The 22463-nt window shown below is 42.7% G+C and overlaps 1 protein-coding gene across 3 annotated transcripts in view; it reads left to right on the plus strand.

The window, feature by feature from the left end:
• PLEKHM3 (pleckstrin homology domain containing M3) overlaps positions 1-22463 on the plus strand; it is an 81176-nt gene that overhangs the window by 15544 nt on the left and 43169 nt on the right. For all 3 annotated transcript variants that reach the window (XR_010722111.1, XM_066189711.1, XM_066189712.1), the window contains exons 3-5: positions 618-1553; positions 13981-14126; positions 16136-16329. Coding sequence is in view for 2 of the 3 variants with exons in the window: in XM_066189711.1 (XP_066045808.1) it covers positions 618-1553; positions 13981-14126; positions 16136-16329 (1276 nt within the window). In the remaining variant the exon portion in view is untranslated. The remainder of the gene's footprint in view (positions 1-617; positions 1554-13980; positions 14127-16135; positions 16330-22463) is intronic.

Raw genomic sequence — 22463 nt, forward strand, 5'->3', positions numbered from 1 at the left:
TGCAGGGGTAGGTTTCACCTGAAGGACTGCAGCCCCTAGAGAGGATCATGCTGGAGCAGGGGAAAGGTGTGAGACGGAAGGAGCAGCAGAGAGGAGCTGACCAGATACTACTATTCCCTTTCCCTCTGAGCTGCTTAAGATGGGGGAGGCAGAGGTGGTGTGTGTGAAAACACGAAGTTGAGCCTGGGAAGAGAGGGCAAGGTATTTTAATTTGTACGTGTTTCTCACTGTCAAAATCTATTTTAGCTGGCAGTAGATTGCTTGATAGCACTGTCCACTTCTGGACTAGGTTCTGGGAGACCTCTAGTGTTTTGTTGCTCTGCCACTGTCCTGGATATCTCAGGAAAATTGCTTTGTTTCTCTGTCCCTCTGTTTCTTTGTTCCCTTTTTGTAAGGTGTTTTGGTACTTCTGGGTAAAAAAGTGCTGTATTCTCAGTGGCTCAAATGTAGAGTCAGTGCTTATGTTTGATAATTATAACCTGTCAGATGAAGATTCTCTCTGTGATCCTATCCTCAGATATGCTGTGTATGGGTAGGAGAGATGTGGAAGCCAGAATCATGTAGTAATTTGAGACAATTAAAAAAAAAATTGTAATACTCTAATTTTTTTCCTCCAGAACACAAGACAGTGTTCCCAAATCTTCTGAAGAAGGGATACTTGGAAGTGAGAAGAGACAATGACAGCTACTGGCAAAGCTGCTACGCTGAGCTCTCCCAGTACAAACTGTACCTGTATTGCTTGGACAGCAGTGGCAACCAGACTCTTCCCACCGTGTATCCACTCATGCGTTTTCAAAGGGTCACTGTTACAGGTGGCATTGAAACCAAGGTGGTGGACACTGTCCTGTCAGACAGCTCACAGCTACAGCTGAAGGCAGAGTCCTCGTGGGAGACTCTGGACTGGGGACAGAAACTTTGGGAAGCGGTGCGTGCTTCTGTGCCTGCCTTTACAAGACAGCAGGAGAAACTGGAGAATGTGCCAAAGCCTGAAAGTAACAGTGACCTTTCTCAAACTAATGGATTATCAGAGAAGCCTATGGAACTCTTCCCATCCGTGAATTTGACTGAAAACACTAAAGAGTACCAAAATATTCTGAAATCAGGGACTCTTTACAGGTTAACTGTCCAGAATAACTGGAAGGCATTTACTTTTGTCTTGAACAGGTCTTACCTCTTGGCTTTCCAACCTGGTAGGCTTGATGAAGATCCCCTGCTGAGCTACAATGTCGATGTGTGCCTGTCAGTCCAGACAGACACTCAGGATGGCTGTGACTCTTGCTTTCAGGTCATTTTTCCCCAAGATGTGCTGCGCCTGCGCGCAGAGACCCGTCAGAGGGCCCAGGAGTGGATGGAGGTACTGAAAGCAGCAGCCAATGCTACTCGAAGTTTAACTCAAAACCCACAGGTCACACTTAGGAACAAACCTGCAGATCGGCCCTTTGGAAATGATCTTAGAAAGACCAAGCGCCAGTCTGTGACCACCAGCTTCCTGAGCATCCTGACCACACTGTCTCTGGAGAGAGGGCTCACAGTTCAGAGCTTCAGATGTGCAGGTGAGCAGCCAGGTTGCAGCATCTGCACCTACATCCCCTCTACAGGAAAAAAAAATCACTTGAAAGAGCATGTGTGTGTTTTAGCAGCACAGCTGTTCCCTGCCTCTTGCTGTGGCTGTAGTTAGCCTTTCTCTCTGTCGAATGTGGAGAAAAACCTATGGGATATTCAGAGGTTCATCTGCTTTTGATGAGCAGTTTTGAAAGATTAGATCCTGCACATACAGCACTACATGGGCCAGGGCTGCCCTGCAGGGTGGCTGAGCTGTTTTCTTGATTCAGGACGCTGTAAAGGTTGTCCAGAATCAAAGGGGTTTGAATTCATTTGTTGTCTGACTCTAGTCCTATAGGCAAGATCATGTTTTTATCCAGTTTGGGAATGAAATGAAAATAGAGAGGACCTGTGTGAATGCGGTTCATTGTCATTTTACTTTGGCAAGGGCACTGTGGAGCAAATTTTGGCACCTTATGCCTAAACTATAGTCTCTGACTTGCTTTAGTTACACTCAGAAATTGTCAGCTCAGGCAGAAGCAGCTCTTTTGGAGAGTTTTTCTCTTGTATTATGGAAGCTGTAATGGTCCTGGCTCCTCCCCATCTTGCTTTGCAGTGTGCTTCTCATGTTGCTCTGGAACTACACATGACTCTGGGGAGTATCTGTGTGGGCCCAGGACCTGCTGACTGGCCTGAATCCCTTCCAGGGGTCACCTGGGCCCTCGAAGTACTGGACTGCCCTCAAAATTGACCGTGGGTGCAGTTGGGTTTGTCCATCTCTGCTAGTCACCTGCAGGTCATGTTCCTGCTCATCTCTGCACAATGCATGGCACCCCCCTGGCCGCTGGAGCATCATGAAGGTTGGCATCATTGCAGTTAATGATTTGTTCACAGTATTTGGGCCTCTGCCTGAATTCAGCTCTGTTCTTGGCCACATTTTTATGATTTAGTGTAATTTGTTTTATATTTTGCTTCATCCTCTTTGACTGAGGTTCAGGAGAGTTTCAAGTGAATATTTTCAATGACCTCTTCTCAAATAGGATCAGGCCCTGGGATGGCAACAAAATACATGTCTCCAATGTGAAACAGGTTATAATCTTGCTTTATGTAGTATGGGAGCAGACTTTTCTCTGGGAAAGGGTGGATTCCCTTTCCCAAACATGGAATGATTAATCTCCACTTACTCATGTATTCCCTGCAAAAATAAGGTTCTCTGAGCAGGGTTGCGTGATGTCTTTTCCTGATACACCTGAGGCATTCCCAATACTCCTGTGGTCTCCTTTTAGTCTGCCGAACTGAACAAATGTTCTTGTGCAGAGAAACTCCTCTTGAGTTGCGGAGGGTCTGTGGGAAGCTGGGTCACTGGCATTCTCTGTCCCCGAGGATGGGGATTCACAGCACTTTCTGTAGGAGCGGGTCCTTCTCCACTCCTGAGACCCTTAGAGCCGGCTGGAACTTGGAGCTGTTACCATGGTGCAAAGAAATAAATAATTTTAGTTATAACTGGGAGAAACTGGGGAAACTTGTTAGGCTCAGAAAAGTTTGTGCTGAGGAGGCACACGGGCAGGCTGAGCCTCTCTCCTTGTTCCTTGCTCCCTGCGGGCAGTTGTGCCGTTCCGGGCATGGGCTGCTGTTTAACCTGCGGGGCCTGCTGTTGGTAATTACAGCTTGCAGGCATTGAGAGCGGTTTTCCCCAGGGCTGCTGGGAGGGGTGAGCTTGGGGAAAGATGAGGAGGAGGGGGGAGGAAGAAAAGTTTTGCTGTGAATTCTTCAGCCATTTAGTGCAAATTCCTGTAATTACCGTCTTTGTGTCCTGTCCCAATGGCACATAATACAGCAGAAGCCTTTCCTAATTGAGACCTTACAGGAGGTACAAATCCCTCCTTTGTTCAGCCTGACAAATTAGTGCCAGAAAGCGGCAAGGTCCGAGTGGGAATCAAAGGCAAGCAACACAAAGATGGAACTTACGGCTACAGTAATAACCCTCTCTAGTCCTGCGGGGGTGGGAGGGAAGGAAAAGTAATGACCAATGAAAAATGATGGGTTTTTTGTTATAAATTCCCTTGACATGACAGCACCTCAGGGCTGCTTTATTTATTTAGGAAAAGCGATTAAATAGTAATACAACGGGGCAGACCATTGTCTCTCGAGCTACCCCCCTTCCTACAGACCCCTGCTGCCTTGGCTAATTGATTGACAATGAACCTCTGATAAAGAAGGTTGCTGGGAGGACCTGATGGGGACAGGCTTTTTAAAATTTATTTTCTCTTTGCAGTCTTTGTGGGGTTCCCCTCTCCGGTTTTGTTGGGTTTTTTTCCCTGTTTGAAATGCTCTCTGCATACCCCTTTCCTTTTCTCCGTCAGTAAAAGCTTTTCAAGGAATTGGTCCCAGACAAACAGCTGATACTCACAAGCAGGTAGGGAAGAATGTGAGTGTCTGTGCCTCCTTATTGACAGGTTTATCTTGGAGTCTGACTGGCATTTTTCAACTCGCGATATAAGCCAGGGCAGTGGTGTCAGATGTAGTCATGGGGCAGGGAGGACAAACTGTTGATACCCTGGAGTCAGAAGGGCAGTTTGGAAAAAGTTGTCTTTTGCTTGACCAGCAGATACAAAAGCTTTTCTCCACATTTCTAACTCTGTTTGACTGCAGAGGGCAGGGCATTATTTGTTGTAATTTGAAAAAACTGAACGAACAGGCCACTGATTAGCTGTGGAAGGGCAAGGAGTTTATAAACCCTTTTAATTTTGTGGCCATTATTTATATTTTTGGCTTAGACAGAGGCTTCTAGGGAAAGGTAGGCATTTTTCCTGGTGGAGTTCTCCTGGAGGTCTGTAAGGAGCAAATATCCCCAGGTGCCCTTCAGTATCCTTATTTCTCTGTCATGTGGCATCGCTTTTCCATAGATGGGGAAGACAAATGGCCTTTGTCCTTGCCTCCTGTTTTTGCATAGCTCCTGTTCTTTTGATGGCTCTCTTCTGGTTCACCTTTTGTTTTCTTTTCCCCCTGCCTTTATTAAAAAAGACATTTTTTCCAGAGAAGTCAGTTGTGTCTGCCAGGAACTTCTGTTGCTTAGACAGCAAGTCCTAATGGATGTGGGAATTTCAGTGTTCTGGAAAATGTGCTCTGCACCCTTTCATTTGTCTGTGTGGCTTTCCTTGCTCCTCTTCTGGGGTGCCTTCTGTCTTTTCCTCCCTGCTTGCTCCATGTCTCCTCACTTGCCAAAGTGATAAATACTGCTATTAGGGCTTGAATGACTTGGCTGGCTGAGCTGAACACTGGGTGCAGAGAAGCCAAGGTTAGTAAATGTGCTATTTCCTTATCTTGCAGCCCTGTCAAATGAAGCAGCAGGTGGAGAGCTGTTGTCTTTCAAGGAATCATTCTGCACCTAGTGCTGTGATCATGTGTGTACCATGGGGGCAACCCAGTGCAACATGTGCGGGTCTGCTACCTCTGCTCTATGTCAGCCCCTTGGTCTGGAATCAGTCTTTTCTGCAGTAAAAATAAAATTCCCCCCCCCAATGAAAACAGTTTCCTAATAGCTTGCAAGCCAGTAAGTGTGATTTTAAAAACAAAACAAAATAGTCATGTGTGATGTCAATTTTGTTCAACTTCCCAAGGCATCATCAAAAAGCCTTACAGTTGAAACTTCACAAATACAGATAGTTGAGAAGCATTTTTGAATTTAGCAATACTTAGTGAACTGTCATTACACCCAACACTTATTTGTAGCGTGTCACTGAAATAGAAATGCTAGAGGATAAACTCTAGAAAATGCAGCACAATAATGAAATACCATAAGGTCCTTTGGAAGGTTTTCAGCACTCTTGTCACATTTCAGTTCTGAGTAACCATTGTTCTCACCTGTCCAGGGCTTTTAGGATTGTGCTTTTTCTAAGTGCTGTATTTGTTTTGTGCTTGGTTTCATTTCAGTTGATCTCTTTCTTCCAAGGCTTCAGCAGCTTTTTACCTTCCCTGTATTTGAGACTCTGTAAAATCCCCTAGGAATGTTTTGCACTGTAAAGGCTTTATTGTTTAGGTATCTTCACTTTAGGCTTTAGTCTTTTAGTCTTGTATGTGACTTTCAGGCCCTATTTCTATTCATTTAAAACTTCCACTGCTAGCAGTGGGATTTCTAAACCAGCTGAGCAGAAAAAAACATGGTCTAAGTTAGTATTTGGAAAATACACCATGTTTAAATAAGGTCACTGACTTGTTGGGAGGAGTGGGGGGAATGTTTCCAAGTAAGGGTGGAAAAAAGGAATTTGTGTAGCAGGGAGAACTTTATTTGCAGTGGACCTACATGCTTCAAAACACAAACTTGCTGGGCCACAGGGCTTTGCCATATGACAGCTCGTTTTGGAAAAAGATCAGAAGATACCACATGCTTGGCTTGATTAAACCTGTTTATCAGTGATCAGTTATGATCACAGAGGCCGTTTAATCTTTGTTGATGAGTTCTTCAGTGCAGTTCTAGGATGGCATGACTAGAGGAAGTGACAGTGAAAGCTATCAGCTTTGTCTGGTAGAAGTTGAGTCCTTCACCCTCCTGGGATTTGGCTGGCACCTTCACAGGGTGAGATTTTTGCCTTCATGGGATTTGGTTTGGACTTGGCCTCCTGCTGCCTGGAAGTGCAGTTTAGGTAAGTGCTTGATCAGTTCACTGCCTATTCTGTGCCCTCATGTCCACTTCGCAATTGACTGGTGTTTGAGTGACTTCTTTGTCTCAGCCCTCCAAGAGGAACTGCTGATACAACTGTCTTGGCTGATGAATGTACGTATTCCTCCTGGCAGCCTTGAAAGGAGCCTTTTCTGCCTGTATGGGGATAGGTGCCCCCATTGCTCTAACCTGCCCCTGTCGACAACTCTGCAGATTTTCAGTATGTTCTTGTGCTAATTTATAATGCTGTTGTGAGCTCAGTTCTGCTGGGTGTGAATGTGTCTCCGCTGTAAGCATAGGCTGTTTGTTCTTGGCTATGTCTTGTTTCTTCCTGGCTTGTGGGTGCTAGGTATGAGTTCCACTGCCCCCAAAGAACTCTTGGTTGTCTGGGAACCTTTTTGGTCTCCATTTGTTGTATGAAACTAGTCTTGAGGGATCTTTTGGCATAGAGTTCAAAGAAGAGGATGCCCAAACCAGGGAGGCTGAATGTCCAAGTCTCACCTTTGTTGAGATGGCAAAAAGGATACGTTTGGACAAAAGGAAGTGTTTTTCAGATCTGAAACCACCAACACTTATATACCACCCCCACAGTTCTTCTCTGGAGAACCCAGAGGTTCTTCATGAATTGTGTGCAAGAGAGAGTTTTATTTGTTGGGCTAGCATCTTTTAAATCAGTCAAACCAGCTTTTGCTACTAAAGGCCTTGTTGTCACCGAAAGGCACAGGCATCTGCATAACACTTTTTCTGCAGTTGCAGTTTATACCAGATTCCTGAGTTGGTTTGGGCCGTGGTTGTTAATTTAGTTTTTTAAGAAAGCAAAGCTTGTGTTCCAATGCTGTTTGCTTGGTTTTACCCTTGCCCCATAGAATTTGGATCTACCTGAGTGTTCTAACAAAATTTGACAGAGGAGAAGAGGTAGCAAGGATGTGTAAATCTCAGAGAAGCCAGCATCACAGGGAGCCCTTCCTAATGCTGCTCTGGAAAAAATTCCTGTGAAGTGATGCACTATGCATTTGTTTGGCATCAGAGTGTCCTTGCAGATGTACAGCCTTGAGGGACAAACACTCAAAGAATATGGCTGCTTTAGGGTCCACTGCTGCAAAACTAGGGCATTTGTGTGTGCCTTGGCAAGGCTCTCCCTCTTCTGTTGCATGCCAAAGCAGTGTATTATTGCAAAACTATTATATGTGGATTAAATTGGGCAATGTAAAAGGAATTACAGAACAAACCAGAGGCCAACTGGTAGGAAGGGTTTAGGTTCTCAGTCTGGCCTTCTGCAACATCTGTAGTCTCTGATATGTACCTGTACTGTGTAAATCTGGATAGTTCATATGCCCAAGGCAGTGCTGTGGTAGTGATGTGTGACCAAGAAGAAATTCAGCCAAATAGCATTGGTTAAAATTTGTAACCACAGTTACTGCACAGTTGTTCCTTCTGTTAAAAGGAGATACAAAACCAGTTGTGTGTATTCAAACAGAAAGAGCTGGTTATTTCTAGATATGCTAATGCTGTACCAAATAAATGAAACTTGGCAAACCAGGTAGCCTTCAGTGTCAGTCAAGGAGTGAGCAGTGCAGGGGTAAGTGGTCTTCAAACTAACTACAGAGCAGAAATGAAAACTGGGTTAGAGACTCATTTTGCTAAATGACCTGGCTGAGGGTGCTGGCACCAGTGTTTGTTCTGATACACAAATAGCTGGCTTGCTCTTTGCTCTGTTCTCTGGTCTACCTTCTCAGTATGTGAAACCAAGCATGAATGTAATTGACTGTAGAATAGGAATGCCATTATTTATTATGCTTACATTATCTCCTTACTTCTAGCTGGCAGGCAGGCTTCAAGAGCTGGCCCAGAGAGTGTGTTCAGTTCCCATTCCTGACCAAAGAGCTGGTGAATTACTGAATCCTACCAATAAGTCATTCCGTGGTGGATCCCATTTCCTTCTGTCAGGAGCACTTCAGAGTCTCAGCAGAGCACCCAATGCTGCTGAGAATAATCCTATAAGGGCATGGGGAAAAGAACACCAGATTAGTTTGAGGTGTAGGGTGTTATTCCTCAGCACTGCTGTCCTGTGAACACAGGGAAAGGATTTGAAAATGTGCAGTAGGAGAATGCAGACTGGCCATGTGTTACAAGGATCACAAACAACAGCTTATGTGTAAAGCATGTCTTCAAAGCTGTTTGTAATTTCCTCAGATCATATTCTCTGGGAAGAATATAACTTTGCCACCTCTTAGAATATGACACTAAAGGTAAAAGAACCTATCTTCTGAGGACACTCAAGTGGGGGGAAATCCAGGCACATAAAATCTAGTTTCCAAATGTATAGTTTTGTTGCTTGTCATTTGACACAGCTAAGATTTTTAATTCTCATTTAGTGATGAAATGTTACTCTTGACTTACTCATGTGAAGAGCAAGCTTACATGACTTTTAAGTTTTGGTATTATATTTGAAGCCTTAACTACTATTAGTTTTACTGGGAAGGCAGAATTTAGCTGTGTAAGCTGCAGCATGCCTGTCTTCTGTCTTCTACAAAGGGCATGTACCATGCAGGCCTGCAAAATGTGTATGCACCCATATGTGCTATCACCTGACTTGTTTCCAACATCAAGGTTTTTTTTCTTGATTGTTGATCTTTGCAGAGAAAGTCACAGCTCTGTGCGTTCAGCATGACTGATATGAAGGGTTTTATTCACTTCGCCTACCCCCAGCCATCTAAATATTGGATGTCTACACCAATCCAATCTTTGCTGATTGGAAGAAAGACTGGGTGCCTAGGGAGTAATTCATCTCACGTGCCTTGGAGAGCTGCTCTGTAGCTGGGTGCCTGTGAGACATCTCCAGTAGGGTGGGATGGGTCACTGTCTGGAGCGTCCAGTCTCCCCAGCCCAGAGCCAGCAATCCTACACAGCTAAGCTGGAATTCAGCTGAGCTGGAATGTATAAGACAGGAAAGACTGGCCTATGCATTGTACCCTGAAATGGTGCTAAGAAAGATGGAAGATCTGTTATTTTAGCACTTAGTCCTGAGCTGTAGCTGATAGTCAAGGTTTCCATTGACTTGGAACAGCTGGGCCATTCTTCAGAGTCAGCTGGGGATGTGTGAACCCTTCCTTATTTCTGGAGAAGCTGTTCTAGTTTATAGTTAAAGTGGGATGTGTACATTGCTGACATGATATGAGTTTTATGTGTTGCTTAGGTAATTATAACTTGATAGGGTAAAACCAACATGGTTTCAACATAGATTTTTTTTTTCTACTTTCATGTGTTAAGGCTTTGTTGTCTTTTTTTAAAGTTTATAAGAAGCTCACGGAAAACGTAGGCAAGAGGAGTAGTGTGTCAGACTTTGCTTGGAGGTTTATACGTTTTTAATTATTTATTTAAAATAAAATTGCTCTGGAAAGTAATGGTGGGAAAAGGACAAAGTGTAATGCAAACCTGGTTAGGCATAAGAGAGAACTGAGTTAGATTGTTAGTGTATCTTCCTTGTGAATATGGGTTTTCCCATGGTGGAGTGAATTGGAATAGATGCACAGAAATAAAGGTAAGCAACTAAATTCTCACCTTATTTCTGTTTGTGCTGAGCTGCTGGAGCAATGTTAAATGTCTGATCTAACACTGAAAATTTGTTGTGGTGCTCCTTCTGCTTAGTCTGCTTTATGCCTTTATCAAGCTGAAAGCCTTTTGAAGTCCGTGGATCATTTTCTTTTCTTTGTATTGTATGTTGTTTCTAAATGAATTAGCTTCTAAGCTAATCTGTCACAGATTTAATTATGGCACACAATCACAAGGGACTTGCTTTTTCCTGTACCGAGCAAGGAACTTTATTGAATAAGGAAAACAGTTGTGTACTTGATTCTAATTTGGTCTTTCACTTTCTCTGTTTCACTGTGGAGCTCCTCCAGTCTTTTATTGCCAAAAGATAAAGAGAGAGCTGTCTGGATAAAAAGGATAGATGTATGTGTCTTCCTTGACCACAAGAGTATGCAGCTACCTGAAAGTGGTGTTTTCCATGCTTCAGAGGAGAGGAATTGTGTTCAGATATCTTGGATTCCTCCTCCATACTAGACCACCACCTTAAGTTAAGGGGAGACTTTTGTTACAACTTTTTAGCCTCACCTTCTGTTCTACTTTCTTCCTGAAGTCTTGGCACTTGGGCATGAGCCTCTTGATACTCCCGCTCTGCTCACAGAAATGCTCACAGAAATCTGTGCCCGACAGCACTTCCTTACTGCTATTTTTTTCTAACCCCTATTTTCTTTCCTTGATTCCAAGGTTGTTTTATTGTATTTTCTGTGATGAAAGGTTTGGGATGATTCCTTCCCTCTCTTTGCTAACAGTATACCTTACAGCTACACTTCTTCCCTCTGTAGCTTGCTCTGTAGCATTCTTGGGGGAGGGATGATTTTAGATGCCAGCAAATACTGTGGTGTTCTCTTTGCATTAGGCTCCAGGCTTGCCAGACCTTTGTACAGGTGTTATATAGATAATATTCTGTGTGAGTGTTAGGAATAGGTGAGAGAGGTTTGGTAATAGTTGTGCTGCTTTTTTCTCCCATCCTGTGCAAGGTGCTTTCTCTAGTTTTGTGGGCAATTAAGTGTTTTCTCTGCAAACATGGTCCCTTCCCAAACCCTAAACTCTTTGTTGAATTGTGTTATCAATCTTAGAGGTGGTCAGCTACATCTGATTGTCCTGCTGGGAGAGCTGCTCAAGAGTTTCAAGCCAGGAATCAGTACTAGCTTTGCTTCTGGTACACATCATGGCAAGTTGATGTACCTGTATGCCCAGGTGCAGGATTTCCAAGGTCATTAAGCCAATGGCCAGTCCTTCTTCCTCTTCTTTCTCTCTCATTCTTGATCTATTTTTTTCCATCTTAAAAAAACAAAGTAGCATAAGTGGTCTATGCCACAGAAATATATTTGTCACGCTGCACCACTTTGAACTGCATAACATCAAAGAAAATCAGTGCTTTGATAACTTGATTTGAAAGGGTTGTAGAAATAGCCATCATTATGAATCACAACAGAGAGGAATGGAAAAGATGGTGATTTTCAAACAGCATAGCTTGTAAAGTAGGGGAAAATGTAAGGTGGATGCCAGCGCCACATTATCATCTGACAAACCCCAACTACACAACTGTCGTGTAGCTTTGCAGAACATATTTTCTTGAGGATATGAAGAGGAATGAAAAATACTAGTTGTGAAGAGGAACAAGGAAACAAATGTGGGCTCAGGAAAGGGTTGTAACAAGGGAGAAAGCAGCGCATGCTGTTTGAGTACAAATTTCTTCCACTTTCTCCTCTTCATAAAACCACCCTTCCTGAAGATGAAGGGCATCCCACATTGCTTGCTGAGACTCTCCTCACCCCAGAGAACTTCTGTTCTCATGGGCTGGACAGAGAAGAGAAGAGAAGAGAAGAGAAGAGAAGAGAAGAGAAGAGAAGAGAAGAGAAGAGAAGAGAAGAGAAGAGAAGAGAAGAGAAGAGAAGAGAAGAGAAGAGAAGAGAAGAGAAGAGAAGAGAAGAGAAGAGAAGAGAAGAGAAGAGAAGAGAAGAGAAGAGAAGAGAAGAGAAGAGAAGAGAAGAGAAGAGAAGAGAAGAGAAGAGAAGAGAAGAGAAGAGAAGAGAAGAGAAGAGAAGAGAAGAGAAGAGAAGAGAAGAGAAGAGAAGAGAAGAGAAGCCCCCCAGCATTTCTGTGCTTTGTCACTCCTCTCCTGAGAAAACTCCCTCCACAGACTGGAATGAATTTCTGGCTTTAGGAGGCTGCAAGAAATTAGGCCTTAAAGTGGTGAATTCTCAACTGCAAATGATTTAATTTAGAATTGTGGCAGTTCAGATTGGACTTTAGCTTATTCTTACCATTCAGTCTAACAGACAGGAGGTAGGGCATTAAGACAAGGTAGCAGCCAGTGGAGTGGCAGGGGATGCATGGTGCTAGTTAGGTGAAATCAGTATGTCCTGTCCCATCCTCATCCCCAGACAAGTAAGTGTTGGCTAGTGAGGAATGTTTATAAGGTTTCAGTGACATTGAGTTGGGAGACTGTGTGCATTCAGACACGGCTTTATCACTAAAACTTCATTAATACTTATGTGCTGATCTTATGAAGGGTAAAGGAGAAGACTTGAACATTTTTTTTTATCAACTGACCTGTTTATATATTTACTTTTTCCAAGAAACTGCATATCCTTTCTTTAAAAAAATGGGCAGGGGAAGAGGGAGATGGAAACAGGATATGTCCCATACTGATTCACTTGGTTGTGTAGTGTATTGCAGAGAATCAGTGGCCAGATGGCTCTGGAGTGTGAAAGAGGAGGAAGTGAGCTAATTGTGTTGGTTAGGTTGTTCTAATGATATTTATTAGAGCAGAGAGGGACATGGTGGCATCATTTGATGTGGGGAAGGAGGAGCTCAATTTATGCCTAGAGTAGCTGACCTGCAATCTTTCCTCAAATCAGTGTAACTTCTACTGAGGAGAAAAGATGCTTTCAGCTGGAAAAGTCACATAATTACACTAGATGAAATTAATTATATTGACAAAAGCAATCGGTCAGTGGACTTGTACCTGAAAAACTCTGTTTCACCAATGCTTTTGCAGTAAAAGTGATGTACAAGGATACTGTTGCTCAGGATTTCTAACCAGCTGCAGCAGAGACCATCTGAGCATACAGCACATGCCAGGGTACAGCTCTGGTGCTCTGGCTGAAACTCTAAATGTTATATGGGGATACTGGCATTTGAAGGACAAGCAGAAATACTGTCATGTGTGCTGTGTCTAGAGGTGTTGTTAACAGCCACAGACATCTTGATGTATCTTACCCAAACATTTTTAGCCCCACTTCCTGAGCAGGTTGTTTAGTGTGACTGTACTGTCTGTCTTCAGCCATCCACTCTAATATTATATGAACTTTTGGCTCATTTTAGTCACTCTTGAAAGACAGAAGTGTCAAGTACATTGAGTTTTTATGTTTTGTGAAAACAGGTGGTCAGGTGAAGGAGATGTCTGCATTAGTTCTTTCCAACTAAAGCAGCAGTTTCTGAATACATTGTTTTACCTCAGGGGCTCCACACAAGAGAGCATGGGAAGAAGCAAGGGATCTAGCTGTGAAAAAAGTGTCAGGCAGACCTCAGACCTTGTAAGACACAGAGTACTGCAATTGTAAGGAAAAAAAAAAAAAACCCTGCTGGAAACTGAGCTGTGTCAGTGCTGCTAGTCAAGAACTACTCATTCTCAGTGTGACTGCTGCTCAGTTATTATTCATGATCTGACTGTGGCTTGCCTTGGCTGTGCTAATTCTGTGGCTGAGTCTTACCTGCCAAGTCAGCATCCCTTCTGGCTGTCAGCGGGAGCTGGCTTGCACTCCTGCAGGCAGGCAATGCTGGCCCGTTCTTTTCTGGGGAAAATGGGAACTCTCTGGAGCAAGCATACAGAAGAATGTGGCCTATCTAAGCTTCAGGCCATGGTTTTCAGATGGCCATGGCTTTTAAATGCCCACTGTCTCACAAGCAAGTCTTCTGTCTTTGTTTCTTGAGAAGTGCTAAGTATCTTTTGACTGCTGTCTGAACTAATTGTCACAGATGATCAAATTAGTGTGTGCTTTTTCAGTCCAAGAGTACTGGTATTTATTTCTCAATTTTTTTATGGAATGAGAAATGTCTTTTGGGTAAAATAAAGAAAATATTAAAAGGTTCTCAAATGGAGAAATACTTTTCTGACTCCATCCTGAATGCATATCTCTGGCTTGGTGTACAGACCCAGACTTTTGCTCTTCTCTTTTCTCTAGGCTGTCAGCGCTCCATAGGTTTGTCCAATGGGAAGGCCAAGGTGTGCAGCTACAGTGGATGGTACTACTGCAGCACCTGCCACGTGGATGACAACTTCCTTATCCCTGCACGGCTGGTTCATAACTGGGACACTTCCAAATACAAGGTAATCTCCCTGCAGGTTGGAGTGCTAGCAAGTGTACTGAATTGCTGGTAGAAACACAACAGCCCAAAGGTTGCAGGCATTGACTGCTGATACTGTCTTCTTGGTCCCTCTTGACAAAATGAACCACTCTCTCTTGACAGGACATGTCTTCATCACAGTTCCCTTGGCCAGATCTGAGGTGTTCCTCCACAGGAGCAGTCATGCTCCTCCTTCTCGGTGGCATCTTTTTCATCATTGCTTATCTGGCTGTTCAAGGGACAGGGAGAGGTAGCACACAGCAAACTCTCTTTTAGCTCTAATCCTTGCAGTTATTGGGCCCTTGAGGAGTACCTGTTTCATGACCACCAGGGACTAAGGATTAGCAGTGCTTACTGATGGATGCTAAATTGTGGAAATGCCTATAGGAAACTGGCTCCCCAAATGCAGTGTTTGTGAGGCCCAGTATGTTCTGTCTCTTAGCATGAGCATTTTGAGGACACTAGAAGGACATTACTGTAGCACTTGATTGAACCAGTCAGATGAAAGTAACATAATGAGAAAATTCTATAGTTGTTCACTTGCCACACGAGAGCTTTTCTAAAACTTTTATAATCTGCTATTTGCTGCTGCTTCGGTGGCTGGTTGCTAGATAGGGGCACTGGTTACATGCCTTAAAGCATTAAACCAGCAAACAAAGTAACAGTGTTGTTTTGCCATCTCAGGCAGTATATGCTGAAAGAATAACAAACTCATAAGGAATCCAGACCATGCTAGAGCTTCAGACCTAGCAGCCACTGTAAGGAGAGGCTGTTTGATGTTTTTTGTCTGCAAATATTATTATTATGTGCTATTTGTAAAGGAAAAAGATAGCCAGTAAATGCCCTATTAGAGGAAGAGCAAGTCTCTTGAAGAAAATTTGTCAGATGGGGAGATTATTAAAAGGTAGCCAGAGCCTGCCATCAGGAAAATGATAGTCTTGCTCTGTGAAATGCAAGTTTCTTCAAAGTTGAAAAGTTCCAAGGTGTGGAGGCTCAAAAAGTCCTCTCATGCCTAGAAGTTAGGAATATTTAAAAGTTCTTTTTTTGGTTGCTTTTACCAAGGACTAAACTTGCTAGCACGTGGTAGTATAAGCAGACCTGATATGGGGCTATGGATGGTAAGGAATTGGTGCTATTTATTAGGATGTGTATTGTTCTTACCTACAGCACCAGAAGGGAACTAACTTCCTAAATCTCAAGAGGCTGTAGCATGTGTGCCCTTTCTGCTTTTGTTAGCCTAACTCATCCCTCCCTTGTCTCAGTGCAAACATTGACTTAGAGGTCCTGGAGGACTAATTGAATTGTGGAACCAGTAATATTTCTGTAGCAGAGTTTCAGGTGATTTGCAGCTCATTTCATGTAATCCCATCTTCTCTTTTCCAGCTGTGATAAAATACAGAAATCAGGAATGAGAGGGATTTTGGCCTTTTTACTTAAGGAGCAGGAGTATCTTTTCTAATGGAACAAGAGTCCCATTCGTTTTTTGAGATTACAGAAACTTTTTGCAGGTAGAGATAAAACAGGCCACTATCATGAAAAATGCATGAAAAACTTCTTGCAGATGGAACTGTGGGAGTAATACCAATAAGATTCAGCTTTATTTATCTATATTTTAGAAAGCACAACAGCTTGCTTTTTGCCAAAAAGAAAGCAGTGGACAAACAGAAGATTATTAACAGGAAAGAAACTGATTATTCGAATTTTAGATTTACAAATAATCTAGTAAGGTATATTACTCTGCAGCAAAAGCTTATGTGACTGCAGATATCACTGTCCTTTGGGTAAGTAGCTTACTCATACATGAAATTTTGAAGGGCTTGATGAAGTTTGACTTGGCTATAAGCAGGGAGAGGATCTCTCTCAACTCTGTCTCCATTTGTAATTGGTCACAGTATGTTTTCAGATGCATAGAATAGCTGACAGATTACTGAGGGTGAGATCTACTTAAAAAGAGCTGGGGGAAAAGCCTAACTAAACTGCTTTATTTTTTAGGTGTCAAAGCAAGCCAAAGAGTTCCTGGAATATATTTATGAGGAGCCATTAATTGATATCCAGCAGGAAAATCCCATGTTGTACAATCATGCTGAACCTCTGGCTACTGTTGTCCGCCTGAGACAGCAGCTAAAATCCCTGCGAGCCTACTTGTTCAGCTGCAGAGCAGCAGTGGCTGAAGATCTGCGTAGAAGGTAAGAACCACAGCCAACCTACAGCACAAGGATAGAGCTTCCTTGGCATGCTGCCTCTCTTGCTACTTGTTTTTTTTTTTCCTCACACTCTGGTTCTGAAGACATTACCCATTTAGAAAGATGTGCATGTATCTGACTTCCCTGGGAAGCTGGGTTATCCTCTGCAAAAGAAAATGGTTTTATAGAGTCTGAATATCTGAAGTTGTTCTTGACAGCTGTTAGCCCCGGGGTATCACGTTGTGATGAGCCTCCTCAGGCTTTCTGGCTGTATTTTGAGGCAGATCTGCTACCTCATGCACCCCTGCCATGGCATCACAGTGAGGTAGCCAGTGCTGGGACCTTTGAAACACCTCACAGTGTGGCAAAGCATGAGGGGGGCCAGAGTCAATCACCTTTCCAGCACCTCTGCTCTCCTCTGTGATATGACCTCAGCCAAAGGCGTAGAGGTCATATGTAGTCCCAGAGGTCAGATGTAGTCCCCTGGCATGTGACCCAGCATATGATTTATGCTGGTCTCTTGCTCATCCAATAGCCATGACGTGGCTGCCCTGGAAGTTTTGTTTATTGGTAAATACATGGTCACAACACAGCAGAAGGTGTTTCATATTGAGTTTGCTGTGGTGAAAACAAGAATTTTATAAAACGTGAACTTCATTTTAGTAGTGCTGCCTCTCAGTCCATTCAGCTGCTGCTGCATTTTTCTAACATGCTAAAAATGAACAATTTTCTTAAAACTGTCAAGCCACAGTTGCGATCTTAAGAAGGTCAAGCAGTTTTTGGTGTGGATCTCCAAAAGAGATGGGGAGATGTCTCTGCCCATGCCGTACTGTGTGGTGGGTGACTCTGGGCACATGCAGCTGACCTGATTCAGCTGTAAGCATTTGTATACCCAAGTTTTTAAGACTAGACTACAAGTAGGAAAGCCAATGCTTTGAAATTATGAGATGCCAAAGGGAAGGAAGCAGGAGACATCAGTGGCTGTATTTTGAACATGGTGTTCTAGGGACCTGAATTCTTTGGAAGAGAGAGGAGGCTGCACTGGTGTCTTTATCCGAGGTAAAGAGAGCTGGTCTGCTGTTTGGTACATAACCTGTGTCGTTGCTTTGATGAACTACCCAGAACAAGTGGGAGAAGGATACAGCAACAGCTTTATGGAGAGCATTGCTGAGTTCTCGTGTCAGATGTACTGTGGATTAATATGTGTTTGTGTGTTACTACTCAATCCCTGTTATTTGCTAGGGCAGCTTACAGCGTTTTAAAATTTACAATGGTTTTCTTTTATTCCATAGGATGGTATTTTCTTGCAGAACTGGTTTTCTATGCCACCCTCTGCAATAAGACTAAAAGGAAAATAAGATTTTTTGAAGGTTGTTCAGAAAAAGTAGCAGAAAGGAAAAGATACTTTCTGGTTAGTATTGAAAAAAGTAATTCTCTTATTAAAATAGACGGGAAGAGGCAAGGAACTCATCGGACTTGGGTAAGAGAGTGAAAGAAGGGAGTTCAAAGGAGGCTTAGCATAGCTATCAATTGACTAGACGTAAAAAAAGGGATGAGGGAAAGCCAGGAGGAGTTTCAAGTAAGGAAGAAATCTCAGGAAATTGAGTTAATGAAGAAACCAGGACAAAAGAGGAACAACCCAAAATCTGCCTCCAAAATGGAGAGATGGCAATTGCTAAGGAGATAGAAGAGAGAACGGACAAAAATTAGCACAGAAATGTGAGCATGCTCTTTTCTTGGGGCAGAGAGGCAGGAGAAAACATCCCCGCGTCAAAATTAAACACCCAGGAGAAACTGGGCTACTGTGCTACTAATGCTCCTTTTTCTTTTTTAAGAGTTTCTTCATACCATTTCCAATTAAAGCTGTGTGATGGAGAGAAGGATCTCAGCCTCAGAAGGGTTTGGTTTTATACTAGGGAAGCGTCTCCAGTTCGATAGGCCTTGATACAAGTGTAAAAGCCACTGAAGGAATGTACAATACACACATTAGAGTCCAGCTCCTTCTTGCTTTGTAACATCTCCACTGAGGTGACTTTGCTGCTCAGTTGTTCCCTTAGATGTCCCCTAAGAGGTGTGCAGAGATGAGAAGGATGTTATTTACCTGTGAGGTTTTATTCCTTGCTCAAAATGCTCCCAATGGCTTTGCTGCCTTCATCTAGTATCCCAGTGTGCAGATGTTCACTACCGATGTGATGACTTTATAAATTACAGCTGCAAAGTAAACAAAGAAAATACGTGATTTAAATTTTCCTTTGGCTCATCACAGGGGAAAGTTGCAAGAAAAGGAGGAGTTTAAACAGTATGGTGAGACAGCATTCCTAAATTTAGTACTGTTTCCTAATTAAAAGTGAAAGGTGAAGAGAGAATCCAGTTATCTGTCCTGCTCTAAAAACATTCTTTTTCTGCTTGGTCTTCACCTTAGTATGTGAATAACTATTAATCACAAGAGAGTGAACACAGCATCTTGAAGACCTGTCAGACCCATATAAACAGACTGAAACAAACTGTTAATATTGCTGTCTACAGAGAACTAAAAACAGACTGATTAATTGTATTGGCACCTTGCTGCCTCTGGAACACTGATAGAGCCTGCCTTATTAGGGAAAAGCAGATCACTCTGAGGTTTCTTTTATTAATACTATTTGCATTATCATCTACTTTAAATCTATACCTGGCTCTTCAACCCAGATCACAAAATGAAGATGGCAATGAAGTTGGAAACTCTCGGTGTCCTCTGTGAAGACAAAACTGTTTACAATGCTTACAGTCACATTTTCTGAAGAATCCCAGATGGCTATAAACCAGGTTAGCTCGGGATCCAGTCAGTTTAAATTTGGAAATGTTATTTATAACGTTTGGTGTTCCTAGATAGGTACTCTGAGAACTTTGAAACCTGTATCTAGCAGGGAACTCAGGCATGAAACCACATTGTGAACCTTGAAGACACAAGTGACAAAGTAGAAAGAAAGGAAGAAAAAAAGGAAGGAAGGAAAAGACAGAAGAAATCCTTAAAGTAGCTAAAAGGCTCACAATAAAAATGGTCTTTGTCAGTTATAGTGATTTATTCTCACTATTGCTCCACTGGATTCTACGCTTTTATATTTGCAGGGGAAAAAAATAAGGAACATGGACTTGGCTGGGAGGTGAAATAAGGCCCTCCACCGGCACGTATCAGCAGTGTTCCTCTGATATTAGCCAGATGAGATTCCCAGCCTGTTGCTGAGCTCCCAGTTTTACAAGGGATGTTGTTATGCCTAGTTAGCTGTAACTGTCACCTCAGTATTGCAACACATCATTTGCCTCAAATGTCTTTACTGAACAAGTTCTCGCTTGCTTTTGTTGCCTTGCTCATGTGAATGCTGTTCAGGCAGAGGCATACAGGTCTGAAACCTAGGGCCAACACAGAATTAGTGTAAGTGGTGCTGTACAGATCCCACCACCACCTGCACATGGTGAATGCATGGCCCAGACAAACCCAGATGGAGTCAATAAAATTGATGGCTGGGAAAGAAAGAGAATCTCTGAGTCGATTAAATAATGAGGGTATTCTATGAAACCGGGCTGAATGGTGCAAGTTCTGTTCTGGATTTGCTTTTTTGTTGTCATGATTGAAGATTCTTCAGGTCAGGGAACTGTCAGAATGATTTTTGGGGTGGTGTTCAGATGCCTGCATATCTGCTGTAGGGTAGGGTAGCCTAGGCCAACCTTGGAGCTCCATCTGGGGAGCCCTCCCGGCTCTCTGTTCTCTCAGCTGTACATCTGAACTTGCAATTCAGGTGCTGCTAGCCCAGATACTTTAGACAGATGTCAGTGACATAAATTAAATGTTTTGCAGCACATTTCCCTATGCAGTAATGCTTGTTGTAGTGCCCTTGTTCTGTAAGTAAATCTGAATGGTAGTGAGAAACTGTGTGGAAAAACTTCCCTCTTGTTACTGATCTCTGTCTGATACCATTTGTCTGTCAGCTCTAGAGCAGCAGTACATCAGTTTTACCTCAGCAAAACTCCAGGGCTAGATATATCACCTAGCAGGCTCTAGTTTGGTTTCCTGTATAGCAGCAGGAGGTTAAAGGTACCCCTCCACTGCTGCAGACGTGTGGTCCTGGCTGAGCCTGTTGGTCTGTCAGCACAAGGTGAAACAAGCCCAAATTCGGTTATGCTGAACAATAGAGTCCTGTCACTTCCTACAGTGAGGCCTTAGACATATCACTTCTGACACAGGAATAGATTACTTTCAAAATATTTGTGTGGCAATTGGAGAACCTGTCTAAACACATCGCAGGAATCCTGATTGATCTAATGCAATCACTATACCTCCAAATACCTCATGTATGTGAAGCTGGGGCTATGTCATCTTTCAGACCAAGGACAACAGAAGGTCATTAAGTCATCTCCAGACTGTCAAAGGAGACTCTCCATTTTCTTTGCAATGTTTAGGCCATTTGGGGAGTGGAAAATTCCAAAGCAGGAGAACAAAGATACAGGTTCTGAAAGCAGTAAACTGCAAAAAAAAAAAGTTTGAGCAGGGAAGAAACAGAAGGATGTGGGTTTGGGGCTCTTAGATAATGGCAGGACCGACAGAAGAAGAAAATTTGTTGCATCGGTGCTTGGAAAGAGGGTGACAGGGTGAGATATGTATGACTCATTCAAAGAGTTATACATATCTCTACATATCATGAGAGGAACCAGTGTTAAGACCAAACAACAACCCAGAGCGAGGAAAGGTGAGAAAATAAATGCAGAGAAGTGTGCCCAAGCCATTTGTTGTTTTATTTACATCCTGCATGCCTGTAGTCATTGCAGTAGCTGAACTGAAGTTGCCTGTTGAGGGAACTCATACGAATGGACTACCTTCACCTCTTTGCTTCAACTCTTCTCTCTTTTGGAAGAAGTAACCATGCATGGAGGATCTTTGCAAATTAGCATCTTAAAAAGTGTTTGGCTAAAACTGAGGGGATGGTGTTAAGGTGTAATTTGAGCTTTCATTTCATCTAGAGGTAACCAACAGCTGAAACATTGAGATGTGTGCCAGAGCAGCCCGGGTGGAGGCAGTGCTGCTGTCTGTTCATGTCAAGGGAAGGTCAAAAGCCCAAGCTAATGCTCTACCATGGTAAGCATCCAGCTGAGGAACCTGCCAGAACTTTCCATGATAAGTTTTCCAGAAGACAGGTTGGTCTTTCAGTTCACATTAGCGTTTTTTTGGTCTAGGGGGCACACCTGTATCTCCTTGTCAAAGAGATGAATAATACTACACCTCTTTCACAATCCATTCACCTTTTGAGACCAGGTTGCTTTCAACAAAACAATGATTTTAAAAAAAGTTCCTGTTAGATGTGGACACCATGTTAAATATTACTTGTGCCATTTTTATCCCTGCGTTTTTATATCAGAACTTCCAGCAGCAAAGTGCAACAGGTTCAAGAGTGCCTGACAAAAGCAAAGACCATTTTCTTATTCCTAATTTCAAGTTAACTGGGGGATCTAAACTATTTTGATTTCAAAATGAAACTGTCTCGGATTCTCTGTTCTGCTTTAAGTAACAGTGGTACTTGATTCATGAGTTAAATCTGTAGTAATTTCTCTGTCTTTCACAATGTTACCGTAACCTTGCTCAAGGAACCACAAAGGAGAGAGAGTTGGTGTGCTGCATTTTAGTAAGAAGTTTACAAACTGGTTCAGGATTGCTGATAGGTGATAAGAGTAACTGTTTCAACATAGGGATTCTCATGGGGAATTTCATAACAATGTGAAATAATACCTTACCTGGACATGCTTGCTAGTAAATCTAGCACTTAGTGTGGGCTGAAGATATGTGGGAGTGACTGTTCCCAGAACATGACCAGAAGTGTTTATATCTCATGAATGTGAAATGATTCACAAATGCTTTTTTGCATAAACTCATAGAATTAAAAAAAAAGAAATTAATCTTCTATAATGCCACAAGAATTAAATGAACAAGTAGTGTTTTGGTTTGGTTTAAATTAATTCATTTATTTTTACCTTTTGTCTTCAAAATCCCTAATTTTCCCAAGCCCCTACTTTTCTGAACAACTTTTGTTGGCTGGAAAGTTTGGGTTCTTCTCTCCCAGCAAAATTCCAGGAGCTAAGATTTCCAAGAAAATACAAAATCAAAAGCC

The sequence above is a fragment of the Chamaea fasciata genome, unplaced genomic scaffold, assembly GCF_029207755.1.
Source record: "Chamaea fasciata isolate MVZ Bird 193981 ecotype frontalis unplaced genomic scaffold, bChaFas1.0.hap1 SCAF_8, whole genome shotgun sequence".
NCBI classification, from domain to species: domain Eukaryota; kingdom Metazoa; phylum Chordata; class Aves; order Passeriformes; family Sylviidae; genus Chamaea; species Chamaea fasciata.